Source organism: Letharia columbiana (genome assembly GCF_014066305.1).
Source record: "Letharia columbiana isolate WasteWater2 chromosome Unknown Sc0000002_s0, whole genome shotgun sequence".
Lineage (NCBI taxonomy): Eukaryota > Fungi > Ascomycota > Lecanoromycetes > Lecanorales > Parmeliaceae > Letharia > Letharia columbiana.
The window spans coordinates 182,238-198,833 of record NW_023501038.1 but is presented as its reverse complement, the minus strand read 5'-3'; the positions used below and the strand labels follow the sequence as shown (position 1 = coordinate 198,833).

The 16,596-nt window shown below is 38.5% G+C and overlaps 3 protein-coding genes across 3 annotated transcripts; 2 read left to right on the top strand and 1 right to left on the bottom strand.

Moving 5' to 3' along the window:
* Positions 1-1,106: 1,106 nt before the first annotated feature.
* Positions 1,107-1,412, top strand: HO173_001089 (uncharacterized protein; the record flags this gene model as incomplete). The annotated part of the gene is made up of 1 exon (XM_037303035.1): positions 1,107-1,412. The coding sequence occupies one exon, from the start codon at positions 1,107-1,109 to the stop codon at positions 1,410-1,412; it is 306 nt and encodes a 101-aa protein (XP_037169682.1).
* Positions 1,413-6,174: 4,762 nt separating this feature from the next.
* HO173_001088 (uncharacterized protein) lies at positions 6,175-7,388 on the top strand (the record flags this gene model as incomplete). Its single annotated transcript, XM_037303034.1, has 5 exons — positions 6,175-6,243; positions 6,330-6,351; positions 6,451-6,519; positions 6,574-6,665; positions 6,720-7,388. The coding sequence occupies 5 exons, from the start codon at positions 6,175-6,177 to the stop codon at positions 7,386-7,388; spliced, it is 921 nt and encodes a 306-aa protein (XP_037169681.1).
* A 311-nt stretch (positions 7,389-7,699) lies between these two features.
* On the bottom strand, positions 7,700-13,076 carry HO173_001087 (uncharacterized protein; the record flags this gene model as incomplete). Its single annotated transcript, XM_037303033.1, has 6 exons — positions 7,700-8,136; positions 8,207-9,563; positions 9,615-9,887; positions 9,937-10,091; positions 10,152-10,811; positions 10,865-13,076. The coding sequence occupies 6 exons, from the start codon at positions 13,074-13,076 to the stop codon at positions 7,700-7,702; spliced, it is 5,094 nt and encodes a 1,697-aa protein (XP_037169680.1).
* Positions 13,077-16,596: the final 3,520 nt, after the last annotated feature.

Genomic DNA, 16,596 nt, shown 5'->3' with positions numbered 1-16,596 from the left:
AGCTTAATATCTTAGTACTATAATACTATAAAGACTTCTTCTACTATAGATCTATATAGTTTATTATTAATATATATAAAAGAATAAGATAGAATTAAATTAGAAAATCTTAAATTTATATATATAGTTAATTATTAATTTAGAATTACTACGCTCTTTAGTTAGATCGACTAAGTTAGCTCGATAGTCCTCTCGCGTCTTCTTATTAAAAATTTATATATAGAAGTCTTATATTTTAAGGTGCTTAGCTTACGATAAATATAATTACTTTATAATTCCTTAAATTATAGAGCTCGCTTTACGCTTTCTAACGCTATAAAAATAATAAAGTTTAGTCTACTATTAATAAATTAAACTAATATTTAAATATAATAGTTATATTAAACGCGTTCGAGATCAAATAATAATTCTTCTATCTATTTATTTATGTAATTATTATTCTTCTACTATTCTACTAATTCTATTAATTTTACTAATATAAATATAATTGTTCTCGATACCTCTCGCGGAAACGTTACTAAACGTTTTAGATATATATACCCCTTTTACTCGCCTCTTAAAGCCTTTATTAACGCGAATCTATTACTGCTAGTAATCGAGGCCGTAAGCGAGCTTAATAGCTATCTACTACTGCTTATAAACGCGTTAGAAAACCCTTAAAAAGAGCCCGAACGGATTCACAGCCATCGTTCTCTCCTATATACTCGACCAGCCGCTTAATTAATACTACCTACCCTATTAACTCAGCAATCCACTTAGTTAGATCGTCAGCTAATCACTCAGTCATCCACTCAGTCAGTCACTCAGCTAATCACTTAGTCTGATACTCTATAAGAGGAGGAGCAAGAGGAGGAACTACAACAGGCAAATGCGGAGAACACTGCGGAGAAACCAAGCGGCAACAAGGCCACCATCGTCAAGAACACGGCTCAGCTCTCCAAGATCCCACGTCATATCAGTCATCCACTCAGTCTGATACTCTACAAGAGGAGGAGCAAGAGGAGAAACTATAACAGGCAAATGCGGAGAACACTGCGGAGAAACCAAGCGGCAACAGAGCCACCATCGTCAAGAACACGGCTCAGCTCTCCAAGATCCCACGTCATATGCTCTCCACGGTTCCACATCAAATCATCACTCAGCAAGCGGAGAACACCACTGCAACTTGGCCTGTCGTCCCCACTGCATTGATATGGGCGAGACAAGAGGCCTTACAAGCGAAGCAGACAGCCACTCAGCCAGCTCACCAATCCACTCAGTCATCCACTCAGCCAGCCACTCAGCCAGAGCACTCAGTCAAGCAAGAGGAGGAACAATCCAGTACGGAGAATATTACGGAGACAGTCAGCAGCAGCAGTGACACAACAGCTCTGCTCTCCACGATCTTATACCAGTCCACTCAGTCAATGTAAGAGGAGGAACCACTGCAGCAGGCAATTGCGGAGAACACTGCGGAGAAACCAAGCGGCAACAAGGCCCCCAGCACCAAGAACACGGCTCAGCTCTCCAAGATCCCACGTCATATGCTCTCCACGGTTCCACATCAAATCATCACTCAGCAAGCGGAGAACACCACTGCAACTTAGCCTGTCATCCCCACTGCATTAAGGAGTAAGAGAAGGAACTATAACAGGCAAATGCGGAGAACACTGCGGAGAAACCAAGCGGCAACAAGGCCCCCAGCACCAAGAACACGGCTCAGCTCTCCAAGATCCCACGTCATATGCTCTCCACGGTTCTATATCAAATCATCACTCAGCAAGCGGAGAACACCACTACAACTTAGCCTGTCATCTCCACTGCATTAAGGAGTAAGAGGAGGAACTACAACAGGCAAATGCGGAGAACACTGCGGAGAACACTATGGAGAACACTGCGGAGACAGTCATCAGCAGCAGTGACACAACAGACCTACTCTCCACGATCTCACACCAATCCACTCAGCCAGTGCAAGAGAAGTCAAGACAGCAGGCGAATGCGGAGAACACTGCGGAGAAACCAAGCGGCAACAAGGCCACCATCGTCAAGAACACGGCTCAGCTCTCCAAGATCCCACGTCATATACTCTCCACGGTTCCACATCAAATCATCACTCAGCAAGCGGAGAACACCACTACAACTTGGCCTGTCATCCCCACTACATTGATATGGTACATCACTGCAATAACGTTATAAGAGGAGGATCTACTGCGACGATCACAGTCAATTAGGCCTCTACAGGAGGAACATCGCAAGAGGAGGAACTATAACAGGCAAATGCGGAGAACACTGCGGAGAACACTACGGAGAACACTGCGGAGAAACCAAGCGGCAACAAGGCCACCATCGTCAAGAACACGGCTCAGCTCTCCAAGATCCCACGTCATATGCTCTCCACGGTTCCACATCAAATCATCACTCAGCAAGCGGAGAACACCACTGCAACTTGGCCTGTCATCCCCACTGCATTAATATGGTACATCACTACAATAACGTCACAAGAGGAGGATCTACTGCGACGATCACAGCCAATTAGGCCTCTACAGGAGGAACATCGAACGATGCATATTTGGACGAATTGAAACCGTCCGATGTCTACAGCTATTTCATTATTCGAAAAATTTCACTACGGCAGGAGATATTGTGGGATTCACACCACTAATTAGCACGTTGTCTCCATTTCTTTCCGATATTTCGATACTTCTTGCCATAAGGACATAGCCTTTCTCTGTTTTTTGTGGGCAATTATTACGGATCAATCCTTCACACTCGATACACCTTCCTAATTAGGCCTTAGCGCGCCTCTCTCCGCACATATATATCTATATGTAGGTTAAAAACGCACAGCAAGCGATTAGAGTTCGATTTAACTTAGAGCTAGGGCTAAGATTCGATTTAACTTAGAAAAATCCAACTTTATAAATTTAATTTATGGGCCTTTACTTATTATATTATATTATAAGTAAAGACCTATGAATTAAATTTATAGAGTTAAAATTTTCTAAGTTAAATCGAATTTTAGTTCTAGTTCTAAGTTAAATCGAACTCTAATCGCTTACTATACGTTTTTAATCTACTTTTATTATTATAAAATTAATTTAATCTATATAATATATAAATATATATATACGAAGAGAGACGTATTAAGATTTAATTAGGAAGATATAATATAAAGAATTAATTTATAATAATTGCTTATAAAAAATAGAGAAAGACTATATTCTTATAATAAGAAGTATTAAAATATTAAAAAGAAATAGAGATAATATATTAATTAGTAATATAAATTTTATAATATCTTCTATTATAGTAAAATCTTTCGAATAATAGAATAGCTATAGATATCGAATAATTTTAATTTATTTAAATATATATCGTTTAATATTTCTTTTATAAAAATTTAATTAACTATAATTATCGTAATAGATTCTTCTCTTATAATATTATTATAGTAATATACTATATTAATATAATAAGAATAATAAATTAAGTTATAATAATATTCTTCGCTTATTAAATAATAATTTAATATAAAATTATAGAGAGTATATAATGTGAAATCTTAGAGAGCTAAGCCGTATTCTTAATACTAGAGATTTTATTATCACTTAATTTCTTCGTAATATTCTTCGTAGTATTCTTTATAGTATTCTTCGTATTTATTTATTATAGTTTTTTTCTTATAATATTATTAATATAGTAAAAATAATAGATTAAGTTATAATAGTATTCTTCGCTTATTAAGTAATAATTTAATATAGAACTATAGAGAGTATATAACGTGAAATCTTAAAGAGTTAAGCTATATTTTTAATATTAAAGACTTTATTACTACTTAATTTCTTTATAATATTCTTTATATTCGCTAATTATATTAACTTCTCTTATATTAATTAAATAAATTAATATAAGATTATAAAGAGTAGATCTATTATATTATTACTACTAATAATTATCTCTATAATATTCTTCGCATCTGCAAATCTGAAAAGTTTCTACAAAATTTGAAATTGCTGATCGCGCGTTTGTCGCGGAAATTACAAAATCCGCCGAATTAGTAAATCTGATTAGAATTCGCTTAAATTCCGCCGATTTAGTAACTATCTTAATCTTTTCTATTAGTTCTATCAATTTAGCAGTAATACGTATAAAAAAAAAAAAGTTCTAATAATTAATATTACGACGATAAGATTTTACGACGATAAATATCAACGCTAACTTAAATTTAACTACGGAATTAAACGATTTAATAAAATTAGTCGTATAAGTAATACTCTAATAATAGCGTATAATAATACGCATATTAATAATAATATATATTGATATCATATATATATAGAATAGTACTTAGAGTATATTAGAGCGCATTACGAAAATTTTTTAAAGTTACTAAAAATTTTTTAAAGTTACTAAATTAATAGAACTGGCGAAAAGAATTAAATATAGATAAAGTCTACTTAATAGACTAAATCGTGCTAAATCGTACTTATAATACGAATCCGACGGAAATCGTATGAAAATTTACTTTTCAGATTTGCAGATACGTAATATTCTTTATATTCATCTATTATAAATTCTTCTCTTATTTAATTAAGTGCGAGAATATCGAGAATAAATATATTTATATTAGTGAAATTAATAAAATTAATAAAATTAATAGAATTAATAGAATTAATAGAATTAATAAAATAATAAAAGAAGAATAATTATATAAATAGATAAAAGGATTATTATTCGATCTCGAACGCGTTTAATATAATTATAATATTTAAATATTAATTTAATCTATCTATCGCTAACTTAGAAGAAATCTATAAAAGAGAATATATTCGTTCGAGCTCTTTTTAAGAGTTTTTTAATATATTTATAAATAGTAGTAAATAGCTATTAAGCTCTCTTACGACCTCGATTATTAGTAATAATAAATTCGCTTAGAGATAATTTAAAGGTATTAATAGAGGCTTTAAGAGACGAGTAAAAGAGATATATATATCTAAAGTAATCTTTAGATAAGAAGTATCGAAGACGTTAATAGAATTAATAGAATTAATAGAATAGTAAAATAAGAATAATTATATAAATAGATGAAAGGATTATTATTCGATCTCGAACGCGTTTAATATAATTATAATATTTAAATATTAATTTAATTTACTAATAATAGATTAAACTTTATTATTTTTATAGCGTTAGAAAGCGTAAAGCGAGCTCTATAATTTAAGAAATTATAAAATAACTATATTTATTATAAGCTAAGTACCTTAAAGTATAAGATTTCTATATATAAATTTTTAATAAGAAAGCGCGAAAGGGCTATTAGACTAATTTAGCCGATTTAATTAAAGAGCGTAATAACTCTAAATTAATAATTAACTATATATATAAATTTAAGATTTTCTAATTTAGCTCTATCTTATTCTTTTATATATATTAATTATTTATATATATAATTTTACTTAGAATTATTTCTTAATAAAATAATTCTATTAGAGACTTCTATAAAGGACTTTAATAATATTATATTAGATATTAATTAAGTTAATATTCTTATTAAGATAGTAATAGAAATAAATACTTATTAATATATAGATATATAGTAAATAATAAAAGTCTTTTACTATAGACTTTAAGAGTTTTCTTTATTAATTTAAGAAATGATTTAATATAGATTATTATCTAATTAATAAAGTCTTATATAATCTTTCTCTTTCGTTTTTAAAAATAAATTATAGTATTTATATAAATTATAATATTTATATAAGTTTAAATACTTATATAAATTATAATATTTAAATAATTCTAATATTTTTATCTATTATTCGTCTAGTAAATAGAATAGATATTAGCTTACATTTATAATATTTACTAGTTTTATTATATTAAATAAATTTTTAATTAAATATTAAATATTATATTTATAATTCTAGACTTTTTAATAATAAGTATTTAGATTTTTTATATATAATTTATTTATCTATAATTATTTTAATTTCGAAGTTATCTCTTTCGTTATAAATAAATAATAATTTTAAAAATGGGCGTAAATGGGTACGCGTACAAATGGGGGTAGACACGATTAGGGTTCGCTAGAAATCCAGGCATTTTTTTCGCCCTCTTTCTCCATGCTTTCAATAACCTCCATCCACAAGCCCGTCGACCCTCATCGATTGGGTAGCGGTATCTTTCAACGTTACAATGGTTACCCAGGCCGAGTACCTCACTGGCAATAAAGAGGGTATAGAGGAATTCATAAGTAGATTCGATGTAAGTCAATAGACGATGTCCTTGCCTCTCAACGTCTTTATCCGGTCTCTGAAGGTGTCATTGCCTTTCGCTCATGGGACTGTCAGGTCTTCCTGTTTGACTGCGATGGTGTGTGCTCACCCACAATTTCGCAATATCTTGACTCGTCCATTGGCAGCCTGGACCAGTCGCATTTTGAGCGACGAATCTAAAGATATAGAAGGATAGGCGTCTTATGGTCTGGAGAGCATCTATTCGAAGGAACAGTCGAGACCCTCGAGCTGCTGCGCAGTAAAGGTCGAATCTGCTCCGATAGGCCTCACTGAAAAATTCAAATTGACCATTGCATAGGCAAGCAAGTCGTCTTCGTCACAAACAACAGCACAAAGTCTCGCGCCGACTACAAGCAAAAGCTTACAAGCATGGGAATCCCGGCTACTGTTGTACGTCTCTCTGTTGAGCGTCCTGTGCTCCTTCGCTCAAGTGAAGGCGACTAGGATGAAGTTTTTGGCTCTTCCTATAGCGCCGCAATCTACATCTCCCGCATCCTCCAATTGCCTTCGAACAAGAAAACCGTCTTTGTTCTTGGCGAAGCGGGTATAGAGACTGAGCTCGACGGCGAAAAGGTTCCCCGCATCGGCGGTACAGACCCTTCTTTAAATCGGCTGATAGGGAAAGACGATTACGCCGACATTGCATCCGGGACATCTCTAGACCCTTCTGTCGGCGTGGTATTGTGCGGTCTTGATTTCCACCTCAACTATCTGAAGCTCAGCCTGGCCTTCCACTATCTCCGCCACGGCGCCGTCTTCCTCGCTACAAACATTGACACCACCTTACCCTCATCATCCACTCTGTTTCCTGGCGCAGGTGCCTGCTCAGCACCTTTGGTGGCTATGCTGGGAGGCAAACAGCCGACGAGTCTGGGCAAACCGAGTCAAGCCATGATGGATGCTATTGAGGGGAAATTCCAATTCGACAGGCAAAGAGCCTGCATGATAGGGGATCGGCTGGACACCGATATCCAGTTTGGGATCGAGGGGGGCTTGGGTGGAACGTTGTGTGTGCTTACGGGTGTTACGAAGGGGAAACAGGATTGGGAGGATGGGAAGATTGTACCCACGGCTTGGGTGGATAAATTAGGCGATCTAAGGGAGGGCGCCTGAAGATGCTCAGGTTCGTAAAAGCCTCGTTGAAGATTGAAACACTGAGCATGTTTGAGATGTATTATTGTGTTTTTCAGATCCATGAGAGTATAGTTTAGTGAAATTGTTGTTACTCAGACACAGCACAGTGCTAGGCTAAAGCTACCCATAATATTTACCATGTGAGTCTCGCTCCATGCGTCAAAATCCCTGACGCCTCGCTTCTATCCAATAAGTGAACTGTTGCTATCTAGTCTCACCTCTGACTAACAGCTTCATGGATCGTCAGCCTTTTCTTTCCATTTCGAGTCTCGGCGGAATTGGCTTCACATTCAGCTTTCGATTTCCATGCTCCCTGCGGCCAATCCCTGACATGAGTGGATGTCCGCCATAACATCCGCAAAGACTCTATTCAACTGAAGGGCCACTTCCCCCCTGTCCCATTCCCCTCTGGTCCTCCAGATTTCATTCATCAATGCCGAATAGACTTGCTCCAGTTGTTCAATACTGCAGCCACTTGTCTGGGCAACAACATTGTGAAGCAGATTGGCGCTGAGCGCTTGGTCAATTATCAGTTGGGGTTGAAGAGTAGCGAGAGCTCTAGAGGCACCAGGAACGGGGTCGTTGAGAATGGAATTGATGTCGGTTCTATCGCGATGAAACAATGGCACCGCCGGCGTTTGTGACAAGCGCTCCGGTTGAGAAAGCTGACCTTGGGAGCTAGAAGGATCGCTAGGGTTGCTGTTGGGGAGGGCAGATGATTGGGAAGCTAGAAACGTCAGCAGATCAGACTTGTGCAGCAAACGCTATGTTTGAGATGGAAGAAAGCTTTCGCGTACCTTGAGTGTTACCTCGAGTGTCAGGAAGCTGAGAGTTCGCTTCCGCTGTGTCGGGGAAAGCGGAGAAGTCTGGTCCCTCAATCTTGCCTGTTGTGCTTTGGGTGTTCTTGTCGGCAGACGATCCCGTATTCCTCTTATCTGACGAGGTGGTTGATGCATAATTTGTATAGTCGGCCAAATTTGAGCCTTCAGCTAAGGGCGTAATCAGACTCTTCTGAGAGAGGCTTCCGGGTATTGATCTTCGCTGGTCAATAGAAGCAGGGCCCCCAGTATAGGAACCCAGAGGGCGAGTCTGAGCAGAAGGTCCGAACGAGCTGCCCTGAGTCTCTCTTTCGGTAGATGGTGCATCATCACTAGGAGATGTATGAATATTGCCCTCGCCGCGAGAAGGTACGGAAGTACCGTTACTCTGATGATGTCCGTGGAGATTGCTAAGATCTGAGAGTCCGGCAGACAAGCCGTTCGTAAGTGTACTAGGCTGCGATGGATTAGAGGGTGTTGTCGGATGATGGGTTGTTAGACCATTTATGAGGGGCTGTCCAAGCACAATTGGACCAACTGAATGCTCCGTCGCCGATGCCCCAATATCACCCGGCGGCACGTTTGATGGAATGATAGCCAACTCCCGCCCTTCTACCGCAGCGAGTCGCTTAGCCTTTTCCACCATTTCTCGTTCTCGCTTGGTCTCTCGGACGTAGACGTTTTCGAGCTCGGCTGCTAGCCATGGTTCTTGTACTGCAATATACTCCATGTCCACCTCGACATTAGCCTGGAGCTCATTTGCCTTGATGAGCCGGTCCTGATCGTCGATTGCCTTGGCGTCTTTGGCTAACTTCTTAATGTCTGACGCAAAGTCTTTAGGCCTCTTGTAGTAACCGTTCGACAAACGCTTTTCAATGGTGACTATCTCCATATTATAAAAAAATTTGCCTGATGCTTCATTGATCAGTCCGGGCTCGCCGTGATCATCTGTGGCTTTCTCAAAGGGCCGCGATGGGTCTGGTTGCCGCTCCTCTGGCGGTAAGTCTGTGGTGATAATGTTTGGGTCTTCCTCCTCATACAAGTATCTTATTTGGGTTTCATCAATCACCCCAGTCCTAAACTTCTTGTACCTTAGTTTGATCTGGTCCATAATTGGCTGTATACGGAGTTTCAACAGGTTGAGATGTAGCCTATCCTTTTTCTTCTGCGCCTTTTGCTCTGCTTTGGTAGGAGCTGGCGGCTCCTTGGGTGGTTCAGGGGGGACGGGCATAAGGACTTCGAACCTCCTCTTCTTCCGATTCGTAGGCTCTGGAAAATCAGCTGGAGAGGCGTTGAGTTGATCTATGACAGCATTGAAGTATTCGTGGCGGGATGGCTAATGGCATATGAGCAAAATAATTGCATAATCCGGCTCACCAAAGCTTACCATTAATGGTCTCGGGATATCATATTGATTCTTTCTCGAAAAGTAAAATAGATCCTTGATCATTTCCCGATCAATGTCCCGCTCATCACACTCTACGATTCCGAGAAGTAAGATTGGGTCTGTGGGGGCCAACGTCCGTAGGAGACTAAGAAATGTCGAGATGACGGGCTTCCCCACTGTTCCGTACCAGGTGTCCACGTTAGGAATATAGATAACACTTGGCTTATGTCGTCGGACTTCGGTGAAAAGCTGCACTACGGTAGCTTCCGGTGACTTCAGCATTGTTAGCTAGGAGATGCCAGCCGGAGCAAGCCCATCATACCCTTGTCGAGTCGCTCAAAAGCGTGGGAAGGTCAAATGATTGCACGTGCAGGCCTTCGAAATGGTTCAACAGAGCTCCAGCAAGGTACTGTTGTCCCATGCCAGGTGCGCCTTTGATAAGCAGCCTTGGCCGAAAAACACGAGACCGCTCGAATTCTAGTCACGGTTCAGTACTAAGGTATGCCCGGTGGGGAAGGGGGGAAGGTTGTCAAATACCTTGCTGCATGCGTTCCGCCACCATGCCTCGATCGTCTTCTGCATCTTCAAATTCGGCTTCTTGAAGGGCCGTTAACCGCTTTTTCTGGGGTAGAATATCAGCCACTAGACTCTCAATATCGGCAAGTGGATCTCGTAGCAGAGGCTCGATCTGCTCTGGCAAAGGTGCCGCGCCAGACGACGCGGATCTTTCGGATGATGGGACCATCTTTTTCACAGAAATCATGAAATCTTTGGCTGCGACGTTGATCGTCTCTGGCCTGATTTGGAGTTTCTCGTTGGATTTGTATATCTGCGGATACCGTCTTTGCACTGCGTTCAGAGCTGCTTCTGTACATAGTGCACGAAGATCAGCTCCGCCGTATCCCTTGGTCAGTTTTGCAATTTCATTCTTGAAAGTAGAAGTCAACGGAGGATCCCAGCCTTTTGTATGGATGTCGATTATGCTTCGTCGGGCTTCCGTGTTTGGCAAAGGGAAATAGAATTCCCTGTCGAATCGACCGGGTCGACGGAGGGCAGGGTCAATTGAATCGGGGCGATTGGTGGCTCCAATGACAATGACTTGGCCTCGACCATCCATACCATCCATAAGGGCCAGCAGTGTCGAAACTATGGAAGCATGAATTTGGTCCTGCTTGCTAGATCTAACAGGTGCAAGGCCTTCGTCGGCGTCAGTAAGAGGCAAACAGTACATCCTGTGCGGCGCTGCTTACCGTCAATCTCGTCGAAGAAGATGATACTTGGCTGGTTTTTGCGTGCTTCTTCAAACAAGAGTCTAAGCTGACGTTCTGCCTCACCTACCCATTTGCTCAAAACATCTGCGCCTTTACGCATATAGAAAGTTACTTTCCGTCCTTGTGAGCTGACACTGTTGGCAAGGGCTCTTGCTAACAATGTTTTACCAGTTCCGGGTGGTCCATGGAACAGCACACCTCGAGGCGGCGTCACGTGGAACCGTTGAAAGACCTCCGGGTAGAGCAGAGGTAGAGCGACCATCTCCTTTAGCTGGTCTACGTGGCCTTGCAGACCACCAACGGCATCGAAATTTACATTCTGATCGACTCCCAGAGGATCCGCATCCGCGAGAGCTTGTTTTTCCTTAACCTTCCCGAGGTTCGCAGGAGTTCCAGAAGGCCCTTGGAGAGGATCAGCACCGTGCAGTTGACCAGGAGGCGGAGGAAAAAGGCTCGGGCCGGCGGGGTGTGCGGTAGTCGGCGTCATGCCAACAGCTCCTCCAATACCAGCTGGTCGTGAACGCTGCGCGATCTCGTCATCGCTGCTGTCAGAATCCGCACCAGCGACAGCGCCAATGCCTCCTGGACCACCGAATACTGGAGGGGGACCGCCTGCGCCACCAAACGGGCCGTACGTCGAGAAAAGACTTCTCTGCCAAGTTCCGCCTGCGCCACCACGTCCTCTTCGAGATGGAGTTGTTGCCGATGGCTCCCCATCATCGTCTAACGTTAAAGCAAGGTCCGGCCGCAGAATACGATAATCTACAGGCTTTCGCTGCCGTGTCTTGGGTTTTTCGTCGTAGAGGATGCCCGCCGTTCTGGCAGCTCGACGAGAACGGCTTCCTCGTAATTCATCCAACTCCTCTGCGAGCTCTTCGGCAACTTCGCTATCGTGCTCGTCGGAAACTCGTTGACTGCGAGGATTGATCTTTCGACGTTTCGGACCTCTCCGAGCAGGAGTACTGTCATCTTCGTCATGCTGCCTACTAGCCTTACGTGGAGAGCCAGACAAAGCTTCTGAATCTGAGACATCTTCTTCACCGCCTTCCTCGACTCCGGGCTCAAAGTCACTGCTTTCTTGCTGACCGCTTCTCTGAGAACTTCGAGTTTTGCGCTTACCAAGGGTTGATCGTACAGCATGGCGTGTCGATCGACCACCTGAACGGCTTGCTGCTTCATCGGCACTATTTGCTATACGCTTGCTTCCACGTCGCCTTAGGTTCCGGCCAGGTTTGTTTATTGGGTCTTCATCATCTTCATCCTGGGGGCCATCGTCTTCAGACTCAGGAATGACAGCAACTTCGTCGTCGGCTTGGATTATGTCTAATTCTTCTGGCCGTGAATTTTCAGTCGCTGCTGTAGAGTGCGCTTGAGGGTGTTCGTCCTTGTTACCTAGATGTTCTCGACTGGCAGCGACTTCGAGTCGGTTTCCCTCGTCCTGGAGCTCATCAGTATCGAAATGCTCTTTCGTCCTTGTTGAGCTCTCTTCGTCTTCTTCGTACACGATGCTGGCGGGCATTTTTTTAACACCTTTGCCACCTTTCGTAGGCCTCACTGTTGGAGGGCTTCGCGTTCCAGGACGTACGACATCGACGTGATGGCCCGAGTTCGTTAGAGCTACAACGGCTTCTGTCTCATCTTGCGCAATTCGACTACTTTTCCGCGTCGCTGAAGTCTGCATGTGAGATGATGTAGGTCTCGAGGCTCCAATGCTACCGCTGCGAGCTCTAGTGCTTCTTCTAGGTTGTGCAGCATTTTGCCGAGGCGTAGTCCTGAGCTTTATGACCAGTGAAGGTTTGCCTCGTTTCTTCTTTGGTGTGCCATCCTCATCTTCGACCCTAGTCTCACGTATCCCTTCCGAAAGATCTTCACTATCACTCTCTTCGTATACCGGCTTTTTTTTGGCCGCCTTTCGCCTTGGCCGTCCACTCGGTCCGATCTCTGGCGCTTCGTCCTCAATGTCATCTTCTGCAGATAGCCCACCACTCAACTCGCTCTCCTCAATTACATCAGAGTCATCGGAATCGTCACCGCTGTAGTTTCTACGCCGCTTCTTTCGCGAAGAGCTATTTTGGTGGGCTTTAGACGATCTTGACTTGAGCGGTTTCGAGGCCGATGTGCCGTATGTTTCATCCTCGGAATCAGACTTGGTTGGATCGATGTCGCCTTTCCGCTTGTGTCGAAGAGGCATTATGTGAAAGACCCGGCGATGGGCCGGTCAGGTCTGGGTTAGATAGCCTTTTCCTAGTTTGTGCCACCTGTGTTAGGGTTTCTAGCTGAAGTTTTGAGATCTCCGAGAGAGGTTTCGCATCGCATCTTCGTCGAGCGAATGTCACTTGACTTGGGTACTCTGGCTTAAGCTACTAGAAAAACATAGCAACGAAAGCCACGGATGAGTAAAATGAGCGAGGGTGAGTAGTTGCAAGACGGATCCGGGTACGAGTAAGATTGGAAGTTGAGGTTCAGATCATGGAAAAAGTAGATACCATAGAGAGTCTGAGCACATTAGACAGCGATCCAGAGCGCGAAGAGATGACTATTTGTATGGCAAAGGCTGAGAAGGCGGGTGTTGTAGAGTGGCCCTCGGGCTGAGACCGGCAGGATATGGTTTCGCGAAATGCCAAGCCGCTTGTTTGAAAAAGCACGAGCTCCAACAAAACGCACCACCGCGCGCTCTCTGTTGTTCCAGATCTTCGACTCCCTTCAATGCGCATTCATTTCATGTCTGTCCAACTCTCGTACCACGACTCTCGTCAACAATGCTACTATTCTTGAAAGCCCCCGTGCGCTGGAGAAAATCGGAGGACAAATACATGAGAAATTGTCAAAGCTCTCCAATTTCGTATGAGAAGTCAATGTCAAAGAGTTATCAAGCACATGAATGATGTGAGCATGCTCGCCGTCGACGATCTGACGCAGGTACCACGCGGCTTGTGGGGAGAATTCACGTGGGGAAAAAGCACAAACGTCAAGGCGCTAGTGGACCTTCCTACTCGGAAATGCAGTTTATAAAATTCGCACTTTCATAATTCCAGACTTCATGAAATTATAATAGTAAATGGAATTTTTTTACTCTAGTATTTATTAATATATCTAAAATCGTTTTAATATCGTTTTAATATTTAAAAAAAGAAAAAGATAAGATAAATATTACGTTCTTAGCGTAACTTAACGAGATATAGTTTTCTTTAGCTTTTTTATTTATAGCTTTTAGATATTAACTAGCTTATATTAATTAAAGAATTATCTTTCTTTATAAATACGTTTTCTTTATATCGTATAACTATTCTTTTATCTTAGAAGTAACTACTTATAATATTAAATTAAGATTTTTATTAAGATATCTTTTTAATAAATATAAAGATAAATAAAATTATAAAATTATAAAATTATAATAGCTTATTATAATAATACGAGTAAAGATCTATAAATTAAATTTATAATCATTTTTTTTAATCGAGACTATCGAGTAAAGATTTCGAAGATATTATTCTCTATACGCGTTAGAGGTCTTAGAAGTACTATATATAATATTAACGAGTTTATTATAGTAATAACATATATAAAAGAAAAGCTACTTAACGGCTTTTAAATATTTATAAAAATAATTATAGAAGCTTATATAGTTGATAATCTAAAGACTAATATACTAATTAATAATAATATTCTTATATTATAAAAAATTTAATTTAATCTTATAAACGAAATAATATTTATTAATATTTATTAAGATCTTACTATTAAGATTAAAGTTATTATTAAGAAAAATTCTAGAATATATCGAATAATTTATATTATAGAAATAGTTATAATATTAGCTTTATTTACGATATTAATATTAATAATATATCGCGATATTCTCTTAAATAATAAAAACCTCTTATTTAAGTCTTAATATAAATAAGATCTTAGTTAAGATAAAGGCGTATTCGCTTATATAGTCGATATATCTCTTTTCTTTATATAACTTCGTAATATCTTAAATAGATTAATATAGATTACTCGAAGAACTCGCCTTAACTCTATAATTAAGTTTTATAAAGAGAAATACTTTCTAATAATATTTAAGGCCGTACTTCTTACTATTAATAAATAAATATCTAGAAGATCTAAGTAGTTATAGAAATCTAGAATTATTAAAAAATTACTCGAGATAGTAGTCGAAGTTATAGCCTATATAACTTCCGAATCATTATCTAAATACGAGAATTCTTATTCTTCTATCAAGAATCTCGTTTCTTCGATAGTCGATTCTTTTTACGAGCATATGCTTTTTAACGAAATTACCGTCTATAATAGTACTTAAAAAGAGATTTCTTAAATTACTATAGTAGCTATAGAATTTTCTAAGATTTAAATAAATTAAGATATTACTATTAATATCCTCGAGAAAGAATAAATATTAATTCTCTTAAAATTAGAAGTTAATTTTAAATTATCTAGAGTATATTCGCTTAACTAGAAGAATCGCGAAGCTATTAATAAAATATTCGATAAATTATATAAATAGAAGAAAATAATATAATCGAACTAGTTTATAAAATATAGTTATTTATATTTTATAATTTAGCGTAATACTTCTTCTAATAAAAAAGAATATATTATTATTAATATTAGAGGCTTAGATAAAATTATAAAATTTAATAGCTATTCTATATTACTATAATTAGATATTATTAGCTCTATAATTAAATATCGATATATTTTAATAATTAACGCTATCGACTAGTTCTATTAATTTCTTATAAAAATTCTTAATTAATATAAGTTTATAATAGTATCTTATTATAAGTAAGAGTAGTTAAATATAGTCTTAATAAATTATAAAAAATCGCTATTATATATATAACGCTAGATCGATAAGATATTAAAGCCTTTATAAGATTTCGCTAAAGTATATATTAACGATATAATCGCCTTTTCTTATACCTTAGCGAAGTATCTCGACTATCTATAAAAATTATTTATATTTTTTTAATAACGTCGAGTTAGCCTTAATCTTAAGAAATTCTTTCTAAGATATTTATTTATAATACTTCTTAGTTAGTATATAGATAGTCTAGAAATATTTATCTTAATAAATAAAATCTAAGCTATAAAGGCGCTTAATTTTTTATAAAGTCTTTAAGATCTTAAGATTTATTTAGATCTAATAGAATAATTATACTTATCGATATATCGCTATACTTAGATCTCGAAGCTATTATAAAAATAAAAAACTTAATTTATTTAAAACTTATTAATAACGAAGAAAGATAATTAAGTTAGCGGTTTAGCTAGAAAATAATAATCGATAAAATTATAGATTAAGAATTCTATAGAAGTAGAAATCTAGATATATTAAGAGCTTTAGAAGACGTTCGATAGTCTAATCTTTCTTATATACTATAATCGAAGTTATTATCTCTATATCGATATCGATAACTTTAAGAGTTAGAGCTTTACGATAATAATTTATTATTATTACGTTCCCGACATAGCGTAAGAACTTAATATATTACTTTCTTTTCTTTCTTCGAGAAACCTTACTAGCGTAACTTGGCATATCGCTTTCTTTTCTTTCTTCGAGAACGTTTATAGCTTAAGCTTTATTAATCAATTATAATTAGAACTAAGAAATACCTTTCCCTTCTTCGTAAAACTCCTTTTTAGAAATATATATATACTTCTTATATAGTATCCCTAATAATTAATAGTAATATACGACTTTC